Below are 26,166 nucleotides of genomic sequence, written 5' to 3' on the forward strand. Positions count from 1 at the left end.
ATGCTTCGAACGTGGAAGGTGTAACGGAACCTGTTCTACTCTCCAACACGTCCCACGCACGTCGCAAGGTCAATACATCGAAACCTCGTGCACAACACGATCGTCGCCGATGCGGCACAGATTCCAACGATCATTTTTCCCTCTTTCCTGCAAAGAATATCTCAATAAAACGCTTCATCTTGCGAAAGTAATATGCCACGCTTGTTAAGAATTAACCGACTGTCCTGGTTCTTTTGTATCTTTTACATCATGTGCACGCTTATACCAGGTATTTTATTCTATTTCATACTTTTCGACGACTGACATTTCTCAAGTTGGTGGTTTCGCTACATATCGTTCCCTGGAGAACGTGATTTTCTACAACTTTCAAATAAATTGCAATGAAACCAATGGATCGCAATATATTTCATTAATTCTGTGATTTGTTGTTTATTAGTTAGGCGTGTGTAAACCCGGTTCGAAATTACGTGCGTAATTATTATATTTATCGTGTTATTGAAAATTTGAGTCGGTTCTGTATGTACACGGAATTTAGTCGGTTTAAACTCGATCTTTATGTTTCAACGTCCATTTAATAAGGCTTGTAAATTGCGTTACATTATTTATGTGATAAGTGATAATAATTATGGTACGACTCTGTGAAGTTAAGAATGCCTGTACGTACTTATTATCATAAAGATATTTCTGTAAAATAACTGGTTACATTATGATTATTACGTTCTAATAATAACTTGTAAACGCGTAACTACAACTAAACTTGATATTTATTGGGCAATATGTTTTACTCAACTTGATTAATGTTGCTCCGTACAAAAGGTAGGGTAAGTAAGTAACGAGCATTATCTATTATACGAACCAGAAAGAAAATTAAATTATTAAATACGATAATCTTTCTTTCTTGTGTTAAGCAAACTATTTGTAAAGAAATTTTGTTTAATAATTTCAAAAATGGTACCAATAACATTAATCCAAGGATATAGGATATCTACTAAACACGACAGAAAGTAGTTTGTCTCAATTTTGAAAATTTCTAATTTCTATCCCAGAAACCAACTTAAATTTACAAATGCATGTCAAAGTTCACATATAAAACTCGTTTCGTACCAAACCACGTTCGTAAGATGTCACACGTTGCGGACCTTCGTGCAAACTCACAATCAGACAGGGATCAAAGAGTAAGATGAAATAAGATTAAAGAGTAAAATGAAGAATTCTAGAGCGTATTATGCTTTCCTAGACACGCTGGTTGCATGTTGTTTTAACTGTTTATAAAGTTGCTTAGTCAATCGCATACCGCGGTGAGTGGTATGCAGAATACAGGTTTCATAGCGCGGAAAGAAAGGCGAACGCGACTCAACTGGTTTACCGGGTGAGGTATGTGGAAAATAAGGCCAAATAATAAAGAATAAAAGAAACATCTGACGCTATGGGACTAACCGATCGATACCAATAGTCGGCATTCGCACGAAATCGTGATTTAAGTGAAAAAAGGACATTGAAATTTACGGTACTGGGAATTTTCTAAACCACAAATCAGCCGTTCCCTTTTTCTTCTGTCATTCTGGTGAACGTACAGCCATCATAAATTTTTCACGCCATTGTAAAAACGTTAAATTGTACGCGTTAATAGTAAATTCGGCTGAATTTTCATGTAGCAGAGATTTGAACTCTTAAAATCTATCACGAATGAAATTACATTCCGTGTGAATTTTGTTGTGCGACCATAATTATTTGGTACATTTACCGAAATATTACAAACGATAATTGTCCTGCGCTTCATCTAGCATTGGATAAACATTTGATTCCGCTTGATTAACTTTATCAACTCATTAATTGAAATTAACTATGTTCCAGTGAACTTTCACCCATGATAACTTTTAAGGGTTGAATATCGACAGTCGATATGTAACCGTGATATGGATATTTGGAGCACGGTACTCTTCTACTATCACCTATGATTTCGAATATACGTGTGTATCCTTTTAGAGTTGCGATGATATTCGAATTCCGTGTCTATCCGATGAAGATACTCTTCTTTTCTCGAAAAGCGACAGTTCCCCGATCGATTTCTACTTATTTGAATAAAGATATCCGTGTTCGCTTATAGGCACGCGAAGTGAATTAGCGTGACATTACTTTGCTTTCAAGTAACTGTTACTTATCGGGTGAAACGGGTGGAGAGACAGATAAATGTGGAATTATACCCTCTAAGGATACGAGAGAACGAGTTAGAGTGAAATAAGAGAGAGAGAGAGAGAGAGAATATAATAACGTATGAAATTAACCTGGATAATAATAACGGTATCGGGGTAAGTGTGGGTTGCGATATTAAATTTGTTATCAACAAATGATGACATCTTTGCTTCCTTCTTTACAGCAATCGCTATTTTAATGAATAGTCTTCGATTGATTTTTCTGGTGAAAAATTACCATACTCTAACTATTCACGTATTCATTTATCAATGATCTTACATGCGAAAGTTTTAACACTTTCTAAAAAGATAAATATGTAGAATTTCGGCTTCGTAATTTTATTAATATAAAATTTAGTTTGTGAAAGTCGGAGAATATGTGTATTAAATGGAGATCAATGAAATGCACAATCGTGAAGCTAAATCCTGATTTAGCTTCCTTTCGATTACGATAAAATATTTTATTGCAATAAATTACTGACTGTAAAATGTTATTTTCTTCAGTGGGTAGTGAAAGGTGTACCATTTCGACATTTCACCATTTTTATAACAGGAACACATTCAGAACGTGTATAGCAAGTTGTACTAGATTTTAATATATAATGCACATAAAGTCGGCCAGATGAAAATTTTATAATTAAAAGATAAACATACGAAATATCAGTTATGTAACACGTAAGTTGACAGTTTGTTCGATGAGTAGAAAATATCGATCAATTTACTCGGGTAAACGAACTTTCGTGGAAACATACCGATACTTTAGTCTAACAAAGTTCGTAATAAATGAGATTAAATGTTAATAACCAATATCCTCATTCATTATGCTAGGCAGGTCTCCGTAAATGAGATTAAATGTGTTGAACCTCCTAACAATCTCTTCCCACAAGGTACTCGTGGGTCTCGCTAAATGGCACTGCAATAAAGTTGAAAATGATGGGTAATCATGTCGCGTGTACCAAGCGCTCAAAAGTTCTAATAAATTAGCTTAACCGTAATAAAACAACAGTACCAATTGCCAAACATTTCGGTTGGCTAATCATTTAACGATATAGATAAGTGTTCCTGTTTGTGGGAAAGTTTTGTGATAAACTTAAAATAATAGAAATACACTTAAACGCAATAAAGTAATATTAATAATTTGCAACCACTTCGATAAATGATTATCCAATACTATGTATAAACATCCAACAACATGTATAGGTATGCTTCTTCGTAATAAATTTCTGTAGTACGTAAATTAAAAATAATAGAGACATATGTATTTGTAAAACAAGTTTTCTACAAAAAGATCCAAATATGAAAAATCGGACGCAAATGCGTGTGTAACGGAAGAACGATTTGCAAGAAATCTGAAATAAGATGAGCAACCTGAAATACGTTAATGTGTAGCTAGTTATTTAACGAAGCTAATAAGAGAATCTTGTTAAATAGCATCTTCTGATTATGCATTAATTATATCCGTAGACGTACACGCCATCTTTCTTATTTAAATTTTTTCCCTCCTGTTTGTACTTTAAATCGAGCCTTCTGGCTCCGCGAGCAGGTTGTTTCGCCGTAGCAGACCGAACTCCTTATTAACCTGCTCCTTTTTCATCCCGACTCGAGAACACTGTCGACGTGGTTGCCAGCAGTTTAGAGCTCTCAAGCAGCCACCTGTTCAAGTGCTAAAAGAGAACAAAGTAAAACAAAGCTTCAGACGAAGCAAATATTTCTGAAATGTATCGTGAATCTATCCACGATATTATTTCTATCTGTTAAAATTCAACATATTTTCCTTGAAATTTATTCTGATTTTTATAGGACATGGATTTAATTAAGAAGAAAAGTGTTACAGTATGTTGAGAATACGATATTCGAGATTTTAAGAGCATATAGTATTCACCAGAATTTGATTAGTAATTTCAGAGTTCTCAGTGTGAAATGTATTTTCGTATCTTCTGAGAGCGATTAACGAGCTTAATTTATCTTGAATTAAAGTGTAAGTGGAAAGCGCATACATATCAGGCAATGGAAAACAGGGCAAGAATATTTGAATATATTACATACAGTGTTTCATAATTTGCCATTCGCACATGAATTGCTGTATTCCAATGGAAGGATGACACGACAAATAGTTCTTGCGAACGGAGGAAAGGAATTGACTTTTGATTCTATGTTATTCAGTAAGTGTTATAAAGACTTGTAATATTTAGCTGTTACGAGCTATAAATACATATTAGAATACATACAAGATATCATTATTTAATACAACACTCTTTTTTAGAAAACGTGCTCCCACGATATCGTGTTGCATAATTGTATTATGTCTGAATCAGAATCCATGCCAACGATATCACTCATATCGTAAACTAACGAGTGAACATCGATAATCGGATGAATGTAATTATCCTTATTAATGCCACGGCGTTATCGTGGCTACACAGATAAATAACCCAGGCACGATAAGAGATCGATTTCGTGTTACTGCGCAGATAAAAAAAATCGATCGTCCCCATAGTCTGGCCATTTGGTTGATAAAACGCCGCCACCTCCCATCCTGACAGATCCATTCATTGCTCTCAACGAAACGCGAGTTATTAAAAAATTACAATCGTTCTGCTTTCGTGCAAGGGTAATTACATGGTCGCTTGCTTACGGTCAATATGACGAAACAGAAGCTCAAATAAAAGAAGCGAATAATTAACCAGTATGTTCGATACATTATATCATTGCGAGATTTCCATGCACCGAGAGAATTACCGATTGCCATCCTCATCGTTTTTATTGTCACTTTCCATTCATACAATCCTTACGTGACGTAACCTTCGCGAAATAGATTCACTGAATGATTTACCATTACATTCTAGAGAACATTCTACGGTATCGACAAAATTTTGGCAGGTGTATTCATTCGATCAGGTACATTCACGCACATTCTTACACGAAGCTCGTATAAACACAAGCATACATACACGAGAAAGCCGGTGAACGGTAAAGAACAGGTATTTAAATGAAAAACCGGATAGTCGATTCTACCTGGCTCGGTAGAGGACGCCACGTCCTTCTCGAGCAAGTGCTTACGTGCCAGACAACTTCCATGACCCTTCTCCTCCCTCCTAACCAGAACAACTCTCTTTCTCGCTTATTCATCCACACATACGCTCGTCCTTTCGCTCGCTCGATCGTTCGCTTGTTCACTCGCGCGTCCCACCTGGCTGCTTATTTATCTATCCACACACTCGAATATTCGTCTTTCACTCGCTCGCTCATTCACTTGTGCCTTCATGTGACGCGTTCGTCCTCTCCCTCGGTCTTTACGCTTTACTCGTTCTCGATCCTTCTTTCTCGCCTCCTCTTTACGTTACTTTATGTATGCGCGCTAGTATGTAGGTTTGTGTATGCGTGCACAAGCTCAAGTCTGGCCCAAGCCCTCTCCCCACTCCCTGAAGAACCAGTCGATGTTCCCACTCCGGGTGTCTCGCCGTGCCCCGTCGCGAGGCCCAACTTGGTCCCCACCTAGCGAACGAAACTGCATGAGTAAGTGTCAGAGGCACTCAGTACAGTTACTGACGGCCCGTACCGTGAACGATCGCCGTCGTCGACCGTTGTCACCGTGTCGTTGTGTCGTCGTCGAACAGAATCGGATTCTACCATGCGCTGCTCTTGATAAACGTATGCGGTTTGTAAGTGGCGGCTACTACACTCTCTCTCTCTCTCTCTCTCTCTTTCTTTTTCTGTTTCTTTGCCTCCTCACGATCCATGCTTTCGTTCCACTAGACTTGTTCTCCTCTGTCTTTGTTGTTCAAACTGCTTCCCAGGCAGACAGATTTTCTGCGACGTCACCGCGGCGCCGAATGTTCGCGGCTGTTTTGTATTTCGCGCAAAGAGTTATATTTAAAAAAGTCCCTCGAGTGTCGTAGTCGCGGTCAATCGATCATACAACGACGTGATAACCATCTCGGACGAAATGCAGTGTCATCGATTGTCACGACTTTCGATCAACTAACGACTAGGAGTATTGGTTGAGAGTTATGTCTGACTCATTTTGTGCAACAATTTGGTGGAACAACGTGGTGAATTAAATTCTACTCGGGTTAAAGTAAGATTTTACTATAGAGTTTAGAATAGACAAATTGACACTTTTCAAAGATTTCGTTTACAGTAGTACTGGAGCTTGCAATATGTCGCGCCATATGTTGAGTTGCTCGATGTGAAATTCCGATCAGTGATACTGAACGTAACGTCATTCATAAAACAGGTTCATCGTCTATTAAGTCCAATGAAAGTTATTTCATTTTGCTAATTCCAATTAACTATTCGTGACAACAACTTGTTGCGCGTGTACATGAAATACCGACTGAAAATTGGAACCAAATTATTGCACGTTCCAGACACTCCCTTACACACAATCAAAAACGAAAGAAACCTAACTGCACTCATCCTTAAAGAAACCTAATCACAAAAGAACCCTAACACAAACTCCTATTTCTGTAAAGAAATTAGAAAATAGTAATTTTCCGCGAAGAAAGGGAGCGAAAGAGAGGAACAAGCGAAAACAGAGAGAAGAGAAAGCAAAGGATCGTTCGGTTGATGACCAGGTGTCGTCTCGTCGACGAAGTGACAGTGCCTTCGAATGTGTATATGGACGAGATCGTCACGATGACCGTTCCACCGACACTGCCGGCGAAGACTCAGCCCCGGGACGCGAGTCAAGTTGCCCGACAGACTGTGTCAATCCGAACTGTTTCCAGTCCCCCCACAGCTCCTTTGAGCACAGGGGCCGGAGCAACGGTATTTGTCGGACTGGCCGCTCCTGACGTCGATTCCGCGGCAGCCTGTAGGAGAAGAATCCCGGAAGTACAAGCCGCGAACGGCTACGGTAAGCAGAGCAGCGTGAAGTCCGTTCAGAACACGCAGAACCAGCAACAACTGCACCACGGGCAACAGCAATACCATCAACAGCAGCAGGCGGCTCATGTGGTGAAGATCAAGATCAACCCGGATGGTGATAAGAACGGAAGGGTGATATCGACAGTACGATTGACACTGGACGAGAATATCACCCACGAAGCCGAGCAGGAGAACGGGATCGCGTGCGAACGTTCGAGCAAGCGTGACGGTGGTGTGGTCGTGAGTGCGACGAATCTGGTGAACGAGCAGCGTTGTGGAAGTGTCGGTGCCGGTGACGGCTGTGTGAGGATCAGTGTTGGCTCGAACGCCTTCGAACGCAACAATAACATCAAGGATAAGCGTCATCGGAACGACGACAGCTCGGAGAAAGAGATGGTTCATCGTGAAACATCGGAGCCTTTGAATACGTCCTCTCCGAACAATCGTTCGGGCTCTTGCTTTTACTATAATTCGTATCCCAGTCAGTTGAACGGGATGGTGATGTCCAGTGGACAGTGTTCACCGAGTGACACCTTGGACAGCGGGACCTGTAGCGACCTGGATGGCACACCTCCGCCTCTTCCTAAGAAAAAGAACGCCAGTACGGTTATCCTGGCGAGTGATCAACACAATCGTACGGGTAGTCTGACCAGCAGTGGAGCAGAAGTTGACAGTGACGACAACGAGAGCAGTATCAGCTGCGATTCTTTAAACGGTGGCGAGTTGAGCGACAGAATAATCGATGGTGGTATCAATGGAAATGGTGTCGAGGCTGATCGAGCATCCCTAGAATTCCAAGAACACTCGGAGAACGATCGTTTGAAGAACGGAGTGGATCGTCAAAAATATAGAGACATGAACGATACTATCGTGAGTCTAAACAGACTAGACCTGTCGAACGGCCAGGAAGAACGAACGAACGAAGAATCCACGCCAACTGCATCGACTCCGGAAGTCCACTCAAATTCTTGCTCGTCCAGAGCTTCTCCTAGCGTTTCTCCCTCACCTTCTGGTACTTCCTCTTTATCAAAAGCCTCTTCCACTCCAAGGATCAGGAGCCCTGATCCGAACATAGAACAAAATGGCAGGTTATCGTCGCCAGTGGTGAAAGAATGCACTTACGAGGAGAGGAAGCAGGAACAGGAGAGGTTAGAGCAGGAGTCGGTTGCCGGCGACATCGACACCAGCATAAATCCTCTGACTGGGAAGAAGTACGTGTACGAGTACGACAGGTTCTACAAGTTTCACGTGAACGAATTGAAGGGCAACAATAAAGACACTAGCAGGGGAGTGGTGTTAGGCGATAAGGACACCGACGAATGTTTCGCTGGTTATAAGATCCTCGAGAAGGAAGCCATACGCAGTGCCAAGGGAACTGTCCGCGGTGTCAAAAACAGGGTGCGCGCAGGAATCGCGACATTCCTTCAAAAACCATCCTCTCAGGTTCGTATCATTAAATTTCCCATTCTATCTAAGTATATATTACATACAGTATGTTCCTCAGAGCTCGAAGGAATTTCTGTTGCGTGCCAATTAACGGCCGATCCTAGTTAGCAAAAGGAATGTTAAATAGATACCCAGGGAAACGAATGAAAAGTTTAAATTAAGCGATGTTTATCGGCGCCAGAGGCGGCGATGTTTGCGGAACGTTATCCACGTAGCAAGCGCGAAAAAGAAAACGTGTTTCTCCACAAAGTACAAAAAATAAAAGTATATAGCTTCCGGTAAAGTTCAAAGGACCCGATAGGAAATGATCTTTATTTTTTGACTTCGTGGAATCACTCGATAGACTTCTCGACCGTAAAAGGTGAAAGGAGTGTTCAAAGGTCAGAAGGAAAGGATGCCGGAAAAATTTACGAATTGTTGGTCTTGATTTCACCAAATACCACGGCACAGGGAACGATGACTTCTGTGACCGCATTCGCGCGCGATTAGCTGGCTTTCGCTGTCATCGATACGTTCGTGAGTAAAAATCTCATCAAAGGTATCAAAATGAAACGCGAAACGATGTCATTTATTGTCCCGTATGTATTCCGTTGACGTGCTTTAAATATCGACTCCCTATAGCCTGTATTGCCTAGCAGTCCTCGTAAACGTCGCGTCGATTTGTTATGCAAATCAGTCGCTGACACCGCGATCGCTCGACACGAACGTTTCGACACGGTCCAATCGAACGGTATCGAATGGCAAGTTCGAACTGTTGTCGGCCACGGTAGCTATCTATTTACGCCACTCGCGTGATACACTTGATTCGCGTCGACGACGACGACGGCTACCGGCCAGCGACGGGTTGCCGAGCGAAAAGCGTTAGATTTACAGTTAGATCACCTCTCTCTGGCTGACCAGTTTGGATCGACCAGTTGACTGGCATCGATCGATGACGTAGACGGCGTCCCATGTGGTCCTACTGCAAGGTTTCCGGTGTTGCCATGCAAGTATCGTGCATAAGACGTCGGCGTCGAACAGAGAAGAGAATCGTTCACGGCGTCGATGCAGAACGAATCGACATAACGGTAGATCGGATAAAACGATCTTACGACAACGCGTAGGGGATCACGCTCCCTAGTTGTCCCTATTTGAAAACCGGTCTTCCTCCACTGTTTGCAACTATCTTTTTCTTCCTCTTCGACAACCACCCTAGACAGTGTCCTCGTTACGTGTTCTACGTTTGCATCGAGTTTTCTGCTTTATCGTACACGTGCGCCTACGTCGATACGTGTGCCCGCGTGCTGCGCGCCCTTATCGATGCGCGTGTGGTCGCGCGGTCTATTTCGCGAAATTACAGAGAAGAGACCGAATTGCACGCGCCTCTTCTTGCAACAGGCTGCCGAGTAATCACGCATTCACTACAGCTCGCTGTCCCTAGGGATTTCGCATATTGCTTCCATCAACGCGTTTCACGTGAACGTGCCTGGATCGTTCGTGGCTTGTAGCTCGATCGCAAGGCGAGTCAAAAAGCTGTTATCGAGGATTCTTTGTATTGATCCGATAAAAATAAGTGTATTATGTATGGTCACTCGTGAAGGGGTTTATTTGGTGTCGGATTTTGACAATTCTGTGTAATATAATCAGAAATTTTTATTTTAATTTATACGTTAGTAAATCATGAAAACGCCACACACGTTACTTTGTTTATAGAATGTAAAACGCAATAGTGAGTTTCATGCTCCGAATAACGAGCACGGGATTTCGTTTTATAAAAATTCGGTATTGTATATCCTTTGCAAATAATACATATTTGCAGACAGATTTCGACGTGGGACTTGATTTTCACGTTGAATTTGCTTCAAATGGTTTGTTCGAAATCGATGTCTCTGCTTTACGATTTTTCTATGCTATGCAGCTTTCATGGAAATTATACACGGATCTTGCTGATCGTACAAGGATTACGCACAAGTATGATATTTATTGAATCGATTCTACATCGTTCGATACCACCGGGATGGAAACAATCGAACATAAAGTCGGTTGGGAATATTCAATGCAAGACTCGATGTTCTACTTTCTTTCCGCGGTGAGAATTTATTTACAGCATCAGATGAACCAATTTTTAATTTTATCCTATTTTGAATAAACGTAAAATATACAACAGTGGCGATTTAATTGGCAAAATGAATTGAATTAATTTTTTCATTTCGTTCCGTTATTAATTATTTTTATCAACGTCAGTATATACTCTACCGTGCTACTTTCCCTAGTTCATTCATCGTCCTTCTACGGGAAACATTAGAAATCATAGGAACCTTCTTTTTGCGTGCTACTTTTGCTTTGTTCTTAATAGTTTCGTACTATACCACTATCTTACGCAAGAAAACAATAATAATGGTAATAATCCAAGGTTATGGATACTTCTGTTCAGCTCTAAACTAAAAAGAAACATCTAGGAACCTTAAAATAATCGTTTGATTTAACGAGATGCTCATATATGTACAGCCATAAAGGAGAAGTTTAAAATTCAACATTACTGATTCCACCGTCGTAACTTTAATTAATTTGATTATTCACCGAAGTTTACATATACCATGGCACGTATTGTGGAAATGGTTGAACCTTTGATGCAAGAGAGAACGCCTCGTACAATATTTGCCAGTAAAGCAACGTAATGGCCGCGTTTCGCAACGCGTTTCTTAAAGCCTCTTTGCAACAGGTACATTTACGGGAGTCATTTACTTAGTGACAATTTTCTTTGGTTTCTTAACGCGTTTCATTAGAAGCAAAGGAGAAAAAAAAAAGGGAACACCGCGTTACGGTCAATGTTCTGACATAACGACCGCCCGGAGACTGAATCTCTCGTGAAGCAAAGATTAGAGAGAACATTCGTTGGGAGGTAATCTGCGGCTGGCTCTGTCGTAACTGTGTACTGTTTTTCTCGCTGCAGAGAAATAAGATCGGCGGGTATGCAACTCATTTCATCAGTTGGCACACGAAAACATGTCACGGTTAGCTTGAAAACCAACCATACAGCTTGATTTGTTTTGTTATGGTCCTATTAAGAATGAATCATGTGTAGATGGTATATTAATTATGTGAGTAATTGGCGATCCTAACAATACTAAAGTCTTGGTGTTAAATGTCTCTATTATCGAATGTTCCACTTTGATTTATGTGCCTGGTGTGTCTGGTCTTCTTTGATTGCGACGTTTAGATATAAGTTGAAGCAGGGATTTCATTAGTCTGTTTCTTGTTTCTCTAGTTTTTATAAGTGAAGTGGTACGAGTAAGAGAGAGTAGATCACAGTGAGACGTGATGTACAGTGAGACAAAGATTGCTTTACAAAAACAAAGCGTATACCTCGCGAACAAAATAATAGATCTAAAATTTTTTAAATTGTAATGTCCTTATTGAAATCTTGAAGAATATGTCTAATCATTTATTACCTTTTTTAATGAAAAAAATATACAAGAAAATACCAATTTTATCTCGCTGTATACGTACCGTATATATTGTCTCCTACTTTTATAACGGAGGGTTTATTTGCTTTACGTTAGACGCGTTCAGCTAACTCGAATACACCAGTTCCAATTACGCTTCTTAAATCTATTGTAATATATGCACCTCATACTAATAGGAAATCTGTATCTATGAATACTGTGCCTAACCAAAGAGTGTGTACACATTGGTTGAATTTTTATGCAAATTTATATATTACACAAATGTAAGAAATTACTACTAAGAAATCCCAAACTTCGATGACTTGTCTATGCAATTCTTATACACTTGTTGATTTCTTCATATAATTCTCGATCTTAATGAATTTCAAGAACACGGAGATTCCGCTTGTTGCTCGGAGTGCCGCGACGCGCGATGAGAAAACGCAGAATAGGAAGTCACGTGGCTACTTCCGCATAGTTAACAATATGAAACTAACGTTAGATATCGCACAGCACTGCTGACATAACAGAACACAAACGAACGGAAAGCGCTGTTGTAATTTCCTGGTATATACGAAGCGGTGTTGTGCATCAAGATGCATTGATGAAAAGGGATTCTTTTCAATTCCTCGCTGCCTCGTATCAAACGTTATCGGTGTATTATCGTTCACGTAATGTCGATGCTGCATTCATTATGATTCTCGCGTAATCCTCGCCTTTATGGCGAGCTTCACGCGATCTTATTGAGTCTAGAAAGTCGTCGAGGTTATTCAAGACCAGTAGGCTGCAGCGAAATTGCTTTTTTCAGGTCGTTTGCGCTCTTTCAAAACGATTTACTAATCGTGCTTATCATTTATACTAACATCTTATTTTCATGATTTATTTAATTACAGTTAATTTAGTTACAGTTGTTAGACGGTTGATAATTGAATAATTGGTTTCATGGTTATTGCGTAAAGATAAAAAGCTGCTGTTGCATTTAAGGCAATAAATATCTTTATACGGTTCGTGGATTTTAATTGATGGTAATATTACACAAGTAATTGGTCTAAAACATGGATAAACTACAGAGAAGTGGCAGAAACTTATGAACTTACGGATTTCCTTGTTTTCTCATCGAATCAAGTCGAAAGTAAATATCTGGAATTTACATACCATATTTTATTTACCAAGCGCAAACGTATCACCTAATCCCTATGTTTCTCTCCTTTTAACATCCTGTGTAATCCAAATATATGTGCCAATACCATTTAAGCAGCTTTTCAACCGGCACTCTACACAAAAATATAAATTGCACTGTTTTTTTAATCCAAGTTAACCTTTCTCTGGCTTAGTTATGTAACCCGACATGGTTCACGTTCCACGTCGAAGGTTCAACAAGAAATATGTAGCAGCAGGTGGACACGATGAAACGTAAACGCAATCTAATATCTCGAAACACTCACGTGGCTGTATCGTATTTTTCAACCGGACAAGCAGCACTAGACGTGCAATTAAAACTTCAGAATTTTGTCCAACAAATAATTCAGTTTCGGAATGCGTCCACTAAATTAATTAGATTAATTCCAATTTGTGGTACACGAAACGCGAACACGAGTCAGCTCGTTTTAACGACAGAAATGCTGCTGTCGATGGAAGAAAAAATGTCCTATTCGATCGTATCGAGCTGTATCGTGAACGCACGCCAATTAAACGTAATTTGTAACGCAACGTAATTGACAGTAGAAGCTGCAACAGACCCCTGAATCGGCGTGCGCATTTCGCGATTAATTATCGATTAAATCTTGCGTTTCGATTGGTGTACAGACCGCCGAGCCACGCGATATCATTTTCGCGATCTGTAGAAAACCTGTAAAAAGCAGATCAAGTGATTTACGTAGTTGAGCTGAATCAGTAAAAACGGTATATCGAGCCTACATTTCATTTATTTACTTATCTATTATAATAAATATGTCAGACAATTGAAAAATCCATAAGTAGAATGATATAATCCGATAGGAAGCTAATTCGATAAAGAAGCCAAGCAAGCGTTTAAGGAATATTAATACTGAATTCATCCATGATAACTGAGGAAGTATAAGATCATTAAGTGTACTTGCTGGCAAATAGTAAATATTAAAATTTATATGAATTCATAGACTGATATTGGAAAGTACAGAATCATAATTATGAGAAGTAAATAGGATAGAACACTATATGTGGGTGCACGCCATAGCAAATTTTTTTTTTTTTAATTCTCTTAATATCACGATTTCATAGAAATAAAGAGATTTTCTCTTCAATGTACGTTTCATCCACGATGAAAGTTATTGAGTACAAAAGATGCACGTTGAACATCGCACGTCAAGCGTCGATTTTAATCGACAACATGTTTCATGCACGCGACATAAATTTTCGTGAAACTAATTCGCACGGGTATGAGAAGAGCCGGGCAACCCACTTCGCCGATCCTGAAGACCTCCTGACGAAGAAGGTGAAATGATCGATGATAAACGCGGCAGAAGTACGACCCACTTCATCGTTCAGCGTCGCCGACTTTCTTTCCGATCTGTTCGCCGGCTTCGTGCTACTCGAAATCGACACTTATGGTCAGGCGGCATGTCACGCTTCATGTTCTATTTATTCGCGATGCTTATTTGGCCTGCACGCAAATAAACATTCAAATGATCTCGACGGCCAGCATTGACTCCATTGGAAATTCAAGAAATCAGGTCGATGAAAATCGTAATTGAACTACAGCCGGCGTAATTTCAATTCCTTTAGGTTGTTTTCGAATTATTCTTGAGCAATATCAGCTGTTTTACATAAATAGATATCACGAGATATCAAATTGACGATGAGAGGATTCCACATGCGATTTAATCTCGGCTGTCTTGGAACTTATGATTTCATTTAAATGATACATGAATTATTGATTGATGATTACTTTTACCCATACTATATGATAATAAATCTCATTTTGTTTTGGAGAGAAAGAAACGAATCTTTATTTTAAAGAGTAATGTGTAATTAAGTTCTATTTTAAGCGATCTATCTTATTAGCGTTTTAAGTGGATGATATAACATGTAAATGACGTCTATCCTGGAATATAGATAGAATAGATAGTTCTTTATGTTGATTGCAGGTTAAAAGTAGGTCAGAACTAGAAAATATTCCATACAATATTATTAATCTTCTCGACAGCTACATTTTTAATGTTGTTTTTAAATATGTATTAATCGTTGAAGTAGTTTATACGCGTAATGGGAAAATAAATCAAAATCAGGAAATATTTCCAACAAAAATTAGTGCCATTTGTAAGAACGTCCATATATAACGAATTACATAAATTGCGAGACATCATGATTCATACTATTACGATAAAATTTATTGAAGTAAAAAATATCGTGTTTTCCTTTACACATATATGTAGTACGTAAATTTCTTATCGTAAAATTTATTTGAAAATGTAAAATTTTTAATTCTTTACATTTAAAGTAAATTACAGCAAAACATATTTTTAAGAAGAAGAAATCACAAGTAGAAATATATTCTCCAAATAAGTCACGGTCAAAACAGTTTACCCAAGGTAGATTTCTCAAGATAACGATTCTTACAAAACGCCGTGTTTTCTGACGATAGTTAGACGATTTCTAATTATTCCTTTTTAAAAAAAATTGTCAAGGTAATTCATGTTCTGAAAATAAAAAATTGTCTTTTATCGTTCACACATTAATTTTAAGATTCGAAAACTTCAATTAAATACAGTGATCTTTATCGAACCTCTACATTTTTCAGAACCCAGATTTCTACTAAAAATTAATGATTATACATATAGTCACAACAGAGAAATACATTCCAACAATTTCAGTTCTCCAACTTTCGAAACATAGACACTATAATTCCTGTCTCCAAGTTCTCGAATATCTACATTCCTGCCGAAACAATCGATCGTTAGATCACAAGAGGAATCACATAGCTTACTCTTATCCGACACATTTATCCGATTCTTAAATTCGAATCGAACTCTTGTGCGCGGAATGTCCCCTTCTCTTTACCCATCACGCCACAATATTGCAGAATCGATCGCGTCCACTTGTCGAGCAATTTTCGAAAGTACTCAGCGCGATGTAATGCGTAAAGGTTGAACGAACCGCTCGCGCAAGCCTAGCTGATAATCGGAATTCGCGCGAGCGTGTGCCCACTTGTTCGACCCACTTGGACTGGCCGGTTCTCGACTTCCGGTTTTTCGTTCTTGCGCGGCTTCTCCGGTGGAGGACGTTAGCACGGTCGAGCATGGCACGGCAGGTGGCGAGGCCAGCATCGTGAATTTCCCGGTTAAAGAAAACGCGGCAGGCATGTCCACGAGACAAATCGGGTGGGAAAAGAGAAAGCGGGTCAAAGAGGCCACCATGGCGACAGCAACGGCGACCACCAGGTTTAACCTCCTCTTCGATCCGTTCTCCTCTCTTTAACCTTCTCTCCGGTCTCCTTATTTCCTCTTATTTCGTTCGCCGAGTCTCGGTGTCCTTCCTAGTGCATCGAGGGCCATCGAAGTCCTCCGTGAGTTTGCCATCGTTGAACATCGTCGCGCTATGTTGAACTTATAGAAGAGTTTCTTGGAAAATTCGAATGCAAGTTCTGAACGCGAAAGATATTTTAGAATTGTGAGTATGAATTTAGATAGTTGATAAAAGAAAGGATAAAAATGTGAAAAGTATAGGAGAGTTTGTGAGAGTTGGAAGTACTATGATTATAAGGAATATTTGCACACCGTGGCATTTATTATGGCATTTACATACGAATTAATTTTTAGTAGTACTTTCGTACGAATATGAAAATTTGATATTACAAAAATGAAATTTGTGTATAATATTAAAACTCTAATGCTTTTTGTAGCGATTGTAGAAATATCGAACTTGAAGAACTTATAACGATTCGTGTCGCAAAGTCATTTGCATCAAGCCGTTTTAAACGTGTTCTTGCTAGCAATAGTATTATTTGAAAATGAGTATTCTTGTAGAACGAGGCGTGAATTCCTATTCAGACATCTCTCTGTGGATATGGAAGAACTTAAATGAGCTGATGAATACCCAGTAAGATGAAAAATTCCAGAGATCTTTGAACGTAGAAGCGCATTAGAATAACACGTGCATAGTTAAAAACATCTTTTCGTACAAAAGAAATCTTTATATCTCCGGAACGAATGTGGGTTCATTAAGATGCCTTTGTTCCATTGTAAACTCCACGGACTAATTCACTACGTGTTTGTCACTTTAAAACACATTATATACCGTGATAAATTTGAGAAACTAGATTAGAAATTGTATAAGTGAAAATGGGTAGGTTTACAAACCTTAAATGTCCGATAGAAAATCCACGACCATAGTTTCTTTCGCGCTAGAGTTACTATCTATCCACAGTATAGTCAGATATCGCTATTAAAAAATTTCGATACATAGACTTCTCGAAATTTCTCTCATACATTCACATCAAAATGTAGTACATTATACATTACGCATGTTCTAATAAATCATATAACGAGCTGTCAGAATAATATCAGTTTAACACGTTCCGTGCCGTTTTCGCCTAACTTTCCACTCGGGTCATGTACTAACGAGCTTGCACACTGATGCATTTATTATACACATTAGAAACGTACATTTTATACATTTGATACTATATATAACTAAACTAAAGTAGAAAGGTAATATATAATATAAGCAGAAAATTATGAAAAATAATAAGTTAGACATTTTTAATAGTACAATAACTGTTTTAAACCACATGTCCACATTCTCGATCGAAAACAAAACCATTCATCGATACCACACCTCGAACCGATCGATATCGATCACGTTCTTACCTATCACGTACGCCAACGTCCATCCATTTGTTTGCAAAATCCAAACTGTGCGCTTCAAAAACTTCGTTCGCTGTCTTCGCGATGGTGCCGCAGAACCGTTCGCAGAACAGCTGGCGTAAAAGTACCCAGCAGTGCATCAAGCGCCATAACCGCGCCAAGCAAAAAGCGCTTCGTTTCGAAGTCTCTGAGCGTAACGGTAACCCAGGGATCCATGTAGAGAGGCGGAAGAACGCGCGATGGAGGCGTAATCGCGATTTCGATTATCACCTGTCGCGTTAAGGTCTTCGCTCATACCAAGGACCAACGTCAACGTATTATTTGTGGATTTTTAATGGTGAATTCAGGAGAGGTATAGTACGAGCGGATAAGGTTAAATTCTGTTAGAGAAATCTCTAAACGTTATTTATTACTAGAGAGTATATGTTGTAAGATGTATTTATAATGTTATGACTTAGCATAGAGAAATGTTCTCCAAAGATCGACTTATAGTACTTTTCGTCTATAACATAAGTATATTATATATATATTATGGCAATACCATATTAACAATTTTCGGATAATCCAAGTTGACTAAAACTGTGTCATGTGACGTTGCTGAAATCTCACAATCGTCATACGATTCTTCAATTTCTTCATATTTCTAACGACGTAACGCATTCCTGTGCACAATAGCGTATACCTTGCTATTGGAAAATATCATATCAGTTACAAAATTGCAACAATATCATATCGCTCATCTATGTCTAATTTTAACGTTGTTGATCCGATATTGATCTCACTGATTTGGTACATGATTCTTTAGCGAATACCACATGATGTAGCGTACATAAAATCAACTTCGATAGCGTTTATCTTCGATAAGAGCCGGTGTCCACGTGAAAGTAAGCCGCGATTCGTTCGCATATACCGTTAACCAATGTCGAACTTTACATAACGTGTGTGTGCGTCGCACTGGTAACCCAAAATTTCGGGAATTTGGCTGGAGTCATGAGGAACCGGTTTATCAAATCTATAACGGAAACGTCGGAGATTCGAAAAGTCGTAACGGGAACACCGAGACGATCATCCGAGAGGCGAGTAAACTCGACTGAGTGACTTGCTCGAGGAAATACAAGAGTACCGAGCTCGTAAACCTGTAATTCGTAAGTTATCCACGGCTACGAGCTCAGGTCTCGCGAAATCTTCCCGCGAACGTTCGTATAAATCTCGTGTCGAGCAGAGGTATATGGGTCGCGCTCGTTTTACGCGAGTTATAGAAGCGTTCGAACAACGATCGTTCGAAAGCAGAAGGAAAGATAAAGCAGATTTTATAGCTGTTTATAGCTGTTTGCATACCGAGGAAATAAAGTAGCAGATGCGAATGGTGCATGTTGCGTGTGATAAAGGATACATGAAAGAATGGTGAAATAATGGAAGGTTAAATGGTGTATATATAATATTCAAACGCTGTAATGGAGAAGTAGGAAATAAGAGAAAAAAAAGTAGTAAATTTCTAGACCGTAACTAGATGGTCGACGCTCGTTTTTCACTCTCTCGCAACTCGCGGCTCGCGAGATTCCGTCTTCAAGGCGCACGCTTTTCCTTGGGGCACTCCGTTGCATACGCACACGTGCCTGTATTCGCTTTTAAAAGTAAACGGCTATAAATCTGACTGTACGTTTAAGACAGAAGAAATTCTAAATATAATATCTTCCTTGGATGCTGCGTTACGAACGAGCCTTTCATGGCCCTGTAGTCTAGGTTAGCTATTAATAATATTTATGACGTTACAGTTACGATGAAACCGTGAATTGAGTATTATCGAAGTGAGCAGCGTTTATATTAAATCATCTTTACATTGTAAATGTTTAAGAATTGTTTCTTTCTTAATTGTTATTGTATTTGACTCGGGTTACTTATATGTTTTTTATTAATTACAAAAGATCGTATATAGCAGCAGTTATGTGGAAACCGTAAAATCTAGAAACGTGAGGGCACTTAATAAATCGAATTCAGTCATATATTTAACCTATGACAAAATTAACTATAATATCGTTGAAAGACCGCAATTATGCAGAAACTATGTATACATAGTATGTACAGTATATATATGTTCAAGAGTCGTTTCATCTACAATCTGCCCTTAAGGCGTATAAGACCTACTTAGAGAAATTGTCTAGAGACGTGTACCTGCATGGATAGCTTGTTTGTGTCGACAGATAGTTTGTAAGACATGAATATTCTGTAAAATTTAGACATACAGCACGGTATGTATACGACACACGATAGTGTATAGTATACACCCTTGGACAAAAAGATAGCACATGTGTGCTATCATTAATTTCTCATAGATAGAGTCCGAATTTCCCAAGTTTGACGAATGGCATATAAACAGTACCTTGTAGTAATAAGGTATATGAGCTTGAAACTGTATCTTCGCTATTCCTCTTGTACTTATCAACAATGATTGTGAAATCCGGTCGGCGAAATGATAGCACACTTTCAAAAGTTGTAGTGTTTATTATCTACTAAATTGTACAAAAATAAAAAACCTTTTAAAATTTAATAATGTGTGGATCCTCCCTTATTCTCCACCACCTCCAGCATTCGTTTCGGCAAAGAACGATATAGTTTTCTAATATAATCCAGCGATATATTTCTCCATTCCTCTTCAAGGCACTTTTTTAACTGATTAATACTTTCAAATTGCCTATTTTCTCTATAAACGGCATTGCTTAATTTACTCCAACAGTTTTCGATTATGTTTAAATCGGGGGAGCATGCAGGCCAGTCCAAAACTGCAATATTTTCTGTTGAAAAATATTCTTTCACAACCTTAGCGGTGTGAACTGCAGCATTATCTTGCTGAAAAATAAAATCTTGTCTCGCAATATGTGTTGCGTACTTTGCAATTTGATTTTGTATCAAATTACGATAGGTTATAGCATTCATCTTGCTGCGAATTGATATTAAATCAGTCTTTCCGTTATACCCAATACCTGCCCAAAGCATAATGCTACCTCCACCCATTTGACGCCGTATTTGTGACAATTTTTTTTTTCTTACATCATGATAGTAAAAATTGAATCCATCTGGGCCATCTAAATTAAATCTTTTTTCATCTGTAAATATAACTTTCCTCCACTTCTTGTTCCACCGTATATGTTCTTTTGCAAAATATAATCGATGCTCCTTGTGAATCTGCTTTAGAGCTGGTCTTCGTTTTAATTTCATCCGCTTTATGTGCGCGGATTGTTGTAGTACACGTCTGACATTCCGAGGATTAGTTTTTACGCCAACTTTTTCTGCAATTTCACGTGACGTGAGAAGCGAATTTGACGCGGCACGTAAAATTGCACGTTTTTCACGAGTACTAATCGCGGAAGGTCTCCCACTGCTTTTTTTTGTTCCATAATTATTTACATCTTTCAGTAAATTATAAATGACTTTCCGACTTCTACTGAGAACTTTTGCAATTTTAGAAATAGTAAAGTTTTCTTTCTTTAATTTCAAAACTGTTTGAATCTCTTCACTATTTAGCTGTTTTCCACGTCCCATTGTTTGAATCGAAATTTGTAAGGTTTCTAATGAAATTCTTCTACTTTTCACTACGTCTACACCACTCAGAATACACAGAAATACTAAGGAATGGAAACAAAATGCTTGGTGTGCTATCATTTCGCCGACCGGATTTCACAATCATTGTTGATAAATACAAGAGGAATAGCGAAGATACAGTTTCAAGCTCATATACCTTATTACTACAAGGTACTGTTTATATGCCATTCGTCAAACTTGGGAAATTCGGACTCTATCTATGAGAAATTAATGATAGCACACATGTGCTATCTTTTTGTCGAAGGGTGTAAATGTAATATTCAATGCGTGTAAGCCGCTTATTCGAGATAAATGAATCATTCCTGAGCGATAGAGAGGCGTGTTTTTATACATCTGTCGAAAATTTGTTATTGCTACCGAAGACATTCTCAGTTGCTTAAAATTTCTCAGAAACAGTAAACGAAACAATAGTATCTTCTGTGTCATCAATATCTGCATATTCATCGTATGGCGTCACACATTTCTCAATATCGCTTATTCCCAAGATATTTCACACACAGAAAGGGTCTTTGTCGATCATCATGGATACCTAGGAAACTCTCCTCGATGAAACTTATCTAGAATCTTTCTGTTTGTCGACAAAACCTACTCAAGATCAACCACGTCGTGAATCCTTCCAGTGGATCGGTCGATGTTTTGAGAAAGGCCTCGTGACTTCTCGGTTCCTTTAACGCGCGGCTAACGATGCACTTCTTCAGACGCGAACGCGCTACATCATTATCCTTACGTCATTTCTAAGAACTATAGTGCGCTCCGCAGCCGTTTCCCACGAGACCGTGACTTTAGTGCGAATGCAAATCCGTCCGACGATTAATTAGAATTCCCGCGGTAGGCAGCCACTTGTAGTCGTTGCTCGGTCAATTGCGACTCGAAATTTCACGAAAGAAAGAAAAAGTCTGGATACCATATTCAGGATAGAAAGAGGGAAACCGAATATCCTGATTTTTTTCCATATTATGCATTAAAGCAAGAACGTCGATCGATATAGAATTTTTGCACTTTCCTTACAAGACTTTAGAGCTAAATACGACGCGGTCTGATGTCTTAGTTTTACGCTTTGCTTAAAAAAACCTTTATTAACGCTAGAAAAACCAAAAGTCCTGTACTTTTATTTTCGCCCTACCATTTTAATCATAATTATCAATAATTGAGAGTGTATTTAAATGTGGCAAGTTGGTAGTACTCTAAAAATTCACCTCTTTTGTCTACAACGACCTAATGTTCGCGAACGCTCGCATGGAAGAAGCGGCGTAGTTCGTGAGGTTCGTGAGAAACAATATATCGCCGTACTGCGTTGTGCGTCGACAATAGACTATGTTGGCACTTTCCATTCGCGACATTCGTCGTTGACATTTCTGCGGCATGCTATTCGTTGTCACCGATCGAGCATAGATAATTAACCGCATCTACGAAAGCGCACTTTCTTCTTGGAATTCGGCATTCCGATGACAACGCATCCAATTAACGCCGATCACGAGAGGCCGTGATTTACTGGTATATGATATATATGTAAGCTCAATTTCATTTTCGCTGATGGATTTCTTTTTGAAAAATTCAAAGAAGAAATAGAAATTCTATAATATACTTCGTTGTAGCGTGATTTTCGCAATTTATTGCTATACTCATAATTGACTTTCTCTTATTGCGGTATGAATGTGGGTTTTATTGAAGTATCAATTAACAGATTACTGTATTTAATTACATAAAGTACTTTAATTTACTTTTACTCGTACGGTAGATGAACAAAATATTGTTATTGGCTCTGCGACTATTATCATTTGATATTCACTTTCCAATTAGTTATACTATATTTTACTATTTTATATATATTTATGAATTCTATGAAAACTAATTCTAGAACTCCCAATACAGTTTAACTGGAAATATCAAATACCATTTTCATTATCGATATAAGATTTTTTCCATACAAACCAGCCAATGATACTTCCTCTATCTAAAATCTCTAATTCAATTTCTCATTTTTTCCTATTGAAATTAAATGTTAATATTTCGATTCATCTTACTTTCTTATTACATTTCTATGATTCTTCGATCCCACCAATCAATTTTCCCAATGATATAAAAATACTTTCGAGTAATATCTTCATAAAAAGAGAAATAACAACTCTGACTGTGAATTCCAAGAATCTGCCGCAATTCTTACTCCTATTACCTTCAACTGTCTGGATTGCATCACCTGTTTTAGAATAAAGTCGTACGACGAAGTAGTATCTCCAATAAATACGCTTACGGACATCGTACAAGCACTTTCTAGAATATTATGCGAATACATAATTCGCAACGAGAGTTATATTTGGCTGATTTTCTTCAATTACTTGAAGCATAAAACGCAATGTTTTTAATTACACCGGTTCGTTAGCTTTCGCGTATGGAATCACGGTTCAACGTCAATGAACTTTACGCTGGTCGAGCATCGAATAGACGCACGATCTGAGAAATCGATGTTTCTGACCGATTCGGGAATTAGCACGGCGACTGCGTGGCCATCTACGACGAGAATAATGAGCAGTGAAAGCCTGTCGTTGGAAATTTATCAAAACAAGGCAGGCTTCGTTAAGCGAAACGCCTCGGAAAGATCGGCTTCATGTATATTAATTCGATGTAAGTGAAATAGGTATCGAGTCGTAGCGGCGACGGAATCGTTAAGCGAGCGACACTTGTAAAGTTCAATGGAACTGTGCTTTAAGTCGCATGACAATGTATTTAGAATAATTTATCGATTTTGATATTTGCTTGTTCTGGACAAAGTACAATTCAATTACAATGTTCTGTTTGCTAATTTCATAAGATAGTAAATATCGTTTGCAGTTATTCATTGGCCATTGATTTGTATTTGCTTTGGTAAAGTTCACGTACTGGTACTATAAATCAACCGGAGCTTCCGGCAGTGTGTATCATTTAACATAAAATTTTGTTTCGATAAGAACGAAACTTCTCCATAAACAGGGCCTGTCAGGAAGTTTCTTGAATCAACGAATTTGGTAAATTGGTTGAAACCGATATATGTATTGTGATTGTGTTGTATTAATTATTTAAATTAATAGGCGTATCTCGTTGAAACATGGTTTCGAGGAAGATGACTTTAAGTATTTAAAGAACCAGGCATCGATTTCACATACATTCGAAATATGAACCATTATATTTTCAGTTTCGATGCAGATTCGACTTTCTTATTTAATACACATATAAATAAAATATTTTTATGCTACCTGGCAGCAATGACTTTGTTTAAGCGAAAGATACAGATACGTCCTTTTGACTTAAGAGGACAGTATACCATTTCATAAGATGTAAGATATGATACTGCGGATTTTTATGCAAATTCATATTTTTGAGAATATAATTAAAAACGTAGAGATTTGATAGAAAATGACTTTACCTTGCAAGTATTGTAAAATGCACTATGCTTTGAATGCTTTATATGCAATTTTACACTTTCAAATTTCCTTTAAATGCACTTTTTTATAAGTTTCGTTCTAGTAAGCGTTCTATATATTCTTTGCATTAATTGTACATATCATCAAATAACTAATTACACCACAATAATCAACAATTATAAACAACAATTACGATTATAATTACATTTTATTCTTAAATCAGCAAACGATCATTAAAAACGACATCTGCATGTTCATATATTACGTCTAACTCAAACGTACCGTTAAACCACATCATACATCGTATACTAGCATTTATTTGAAGTATCTTCACAAATAAGCTGCTAAGCTTTTCAGCTTCATATTTTCTTTTTTCAAAACTGCCAAAACCATCATATTACATGACGTAATTGTTGACAGATTTCAATTTAATTCTGAAATCCATTCGATGACAACAAGCGAAGATAAATGTCAAGTTAGTGATGTCGCTGATCACGCGAAATGTAAAATTCCCCGTCCGCGAATAAAAATAACGACACTTTATGAATCGTAAAGGAATGCACGTTATTGCGACGTCTGGAAACTTTCTAACGGCGCTGGGTAAAGATGGGAACAAGTCCTTTCTCAGGGGACGCGAAAAAACTAATCTTCATTGAGCGTACGCCTAACCCTGTGTGTCGCAGCTAAGAAATTAAGCCGGCAAATGGTGAGATGTTATTTGAGTTTCTTTTCAACTATTCTGTTCCATTTTTTTCTCAGCATGATCCCACGATTAGTCGGCACTCGTATTCTATTCGTGAATTCACAAAGAAGGTCTGTAAAACTGAAACATATAGTTAGGTTAATTGTAAAATTTATCGATAATCGCTAATCGAATTTTTTAAATTTAGTAGATATTGCATATACGAACGTTACAACGTATTGACAGTAGTCGATCAATATGAAAAGGATGATAATTGAAATGAAATGTTGAATCGAGGGATATAATTGATTAAGCGCTCGCGCGTTTCGAATATTCAGGGCAACGGAAATGTGAATTTATCGGTGAAAATAAGAGAATATATTTCCTGTTGGTTTCAGTTTTAATTATTGCTGTCTATTGCGCTAAACGCACATGGTGTAACGTTTATCACGCAAATAATATGTAGCAACTCTAATAAATATCTACGTACATAAACATATATTGTTAATCTAAATGAAATCGCTTATTTATGTAGAATTTACTGTAATGTATAGCAATATTCTATAAATTAAATTTGGGCATTAAAACGAGTGAAATATATTACACAGATATCTGTATTCGCAATATCTTATATGCTATAGTTTGGTAGATTTTATAAAATTCAAGAGAAAATTTAAGCTACGCATTTACTGTTTCAATATGTTGTGTATT

General features: G+C 38.1%; 1 protein-coding gene across 6 annotated transcripts in view; it reads left to right on the top strand.

Annotated features, from left to right (window-relative positions):
- The first annotated feature begins 5,511 nt into the window (after positions 1 to 5,511).
- LOC132908730 (uncharacterized) overlaps positions 5,512 to 26,166 on the top strand; it is a 40,707-nt gene continuing 20,052 nt past the window's right edge. Inside the window, exons 1-2 of one of the 6 annotated variants that reach the window (XM_060963026.1) lie at positions 5,512 to 5,850; positions 6,668 to 8,504. In XM_060963026.1, coding sequence (XP_060819009.1) covers positions 6,762 to 8,504 — 1,743 coding nt within the window. In that variant the 5' untranslated portion in view covers positions 5,512 to 5,850; positions 6,668 to 6,761. The remainder of the gene's footprint in view (positions 5,851 to 6,667; positions 8,505 to 26,166) is intronic. The other 5 variants (XM_060963030.1, XM_060963009.1, XM_060963039.1 and 2 more) reach the window with 5 other exon arrangements.

This window comes from Bombus pascuorum, chromosome 1, assembly GCF_905332965.1.
Source record: "Bombus pascuorum chromosome 1, iyBomPasc1.1, whole genome shotgun sequence".
NCBI classification, from domain to species: Eukaryota; Metazoa; Arthropoda; class Insecta; order Hymenoptera; family Apidae; genus Bombus; species Bombus pascuorum.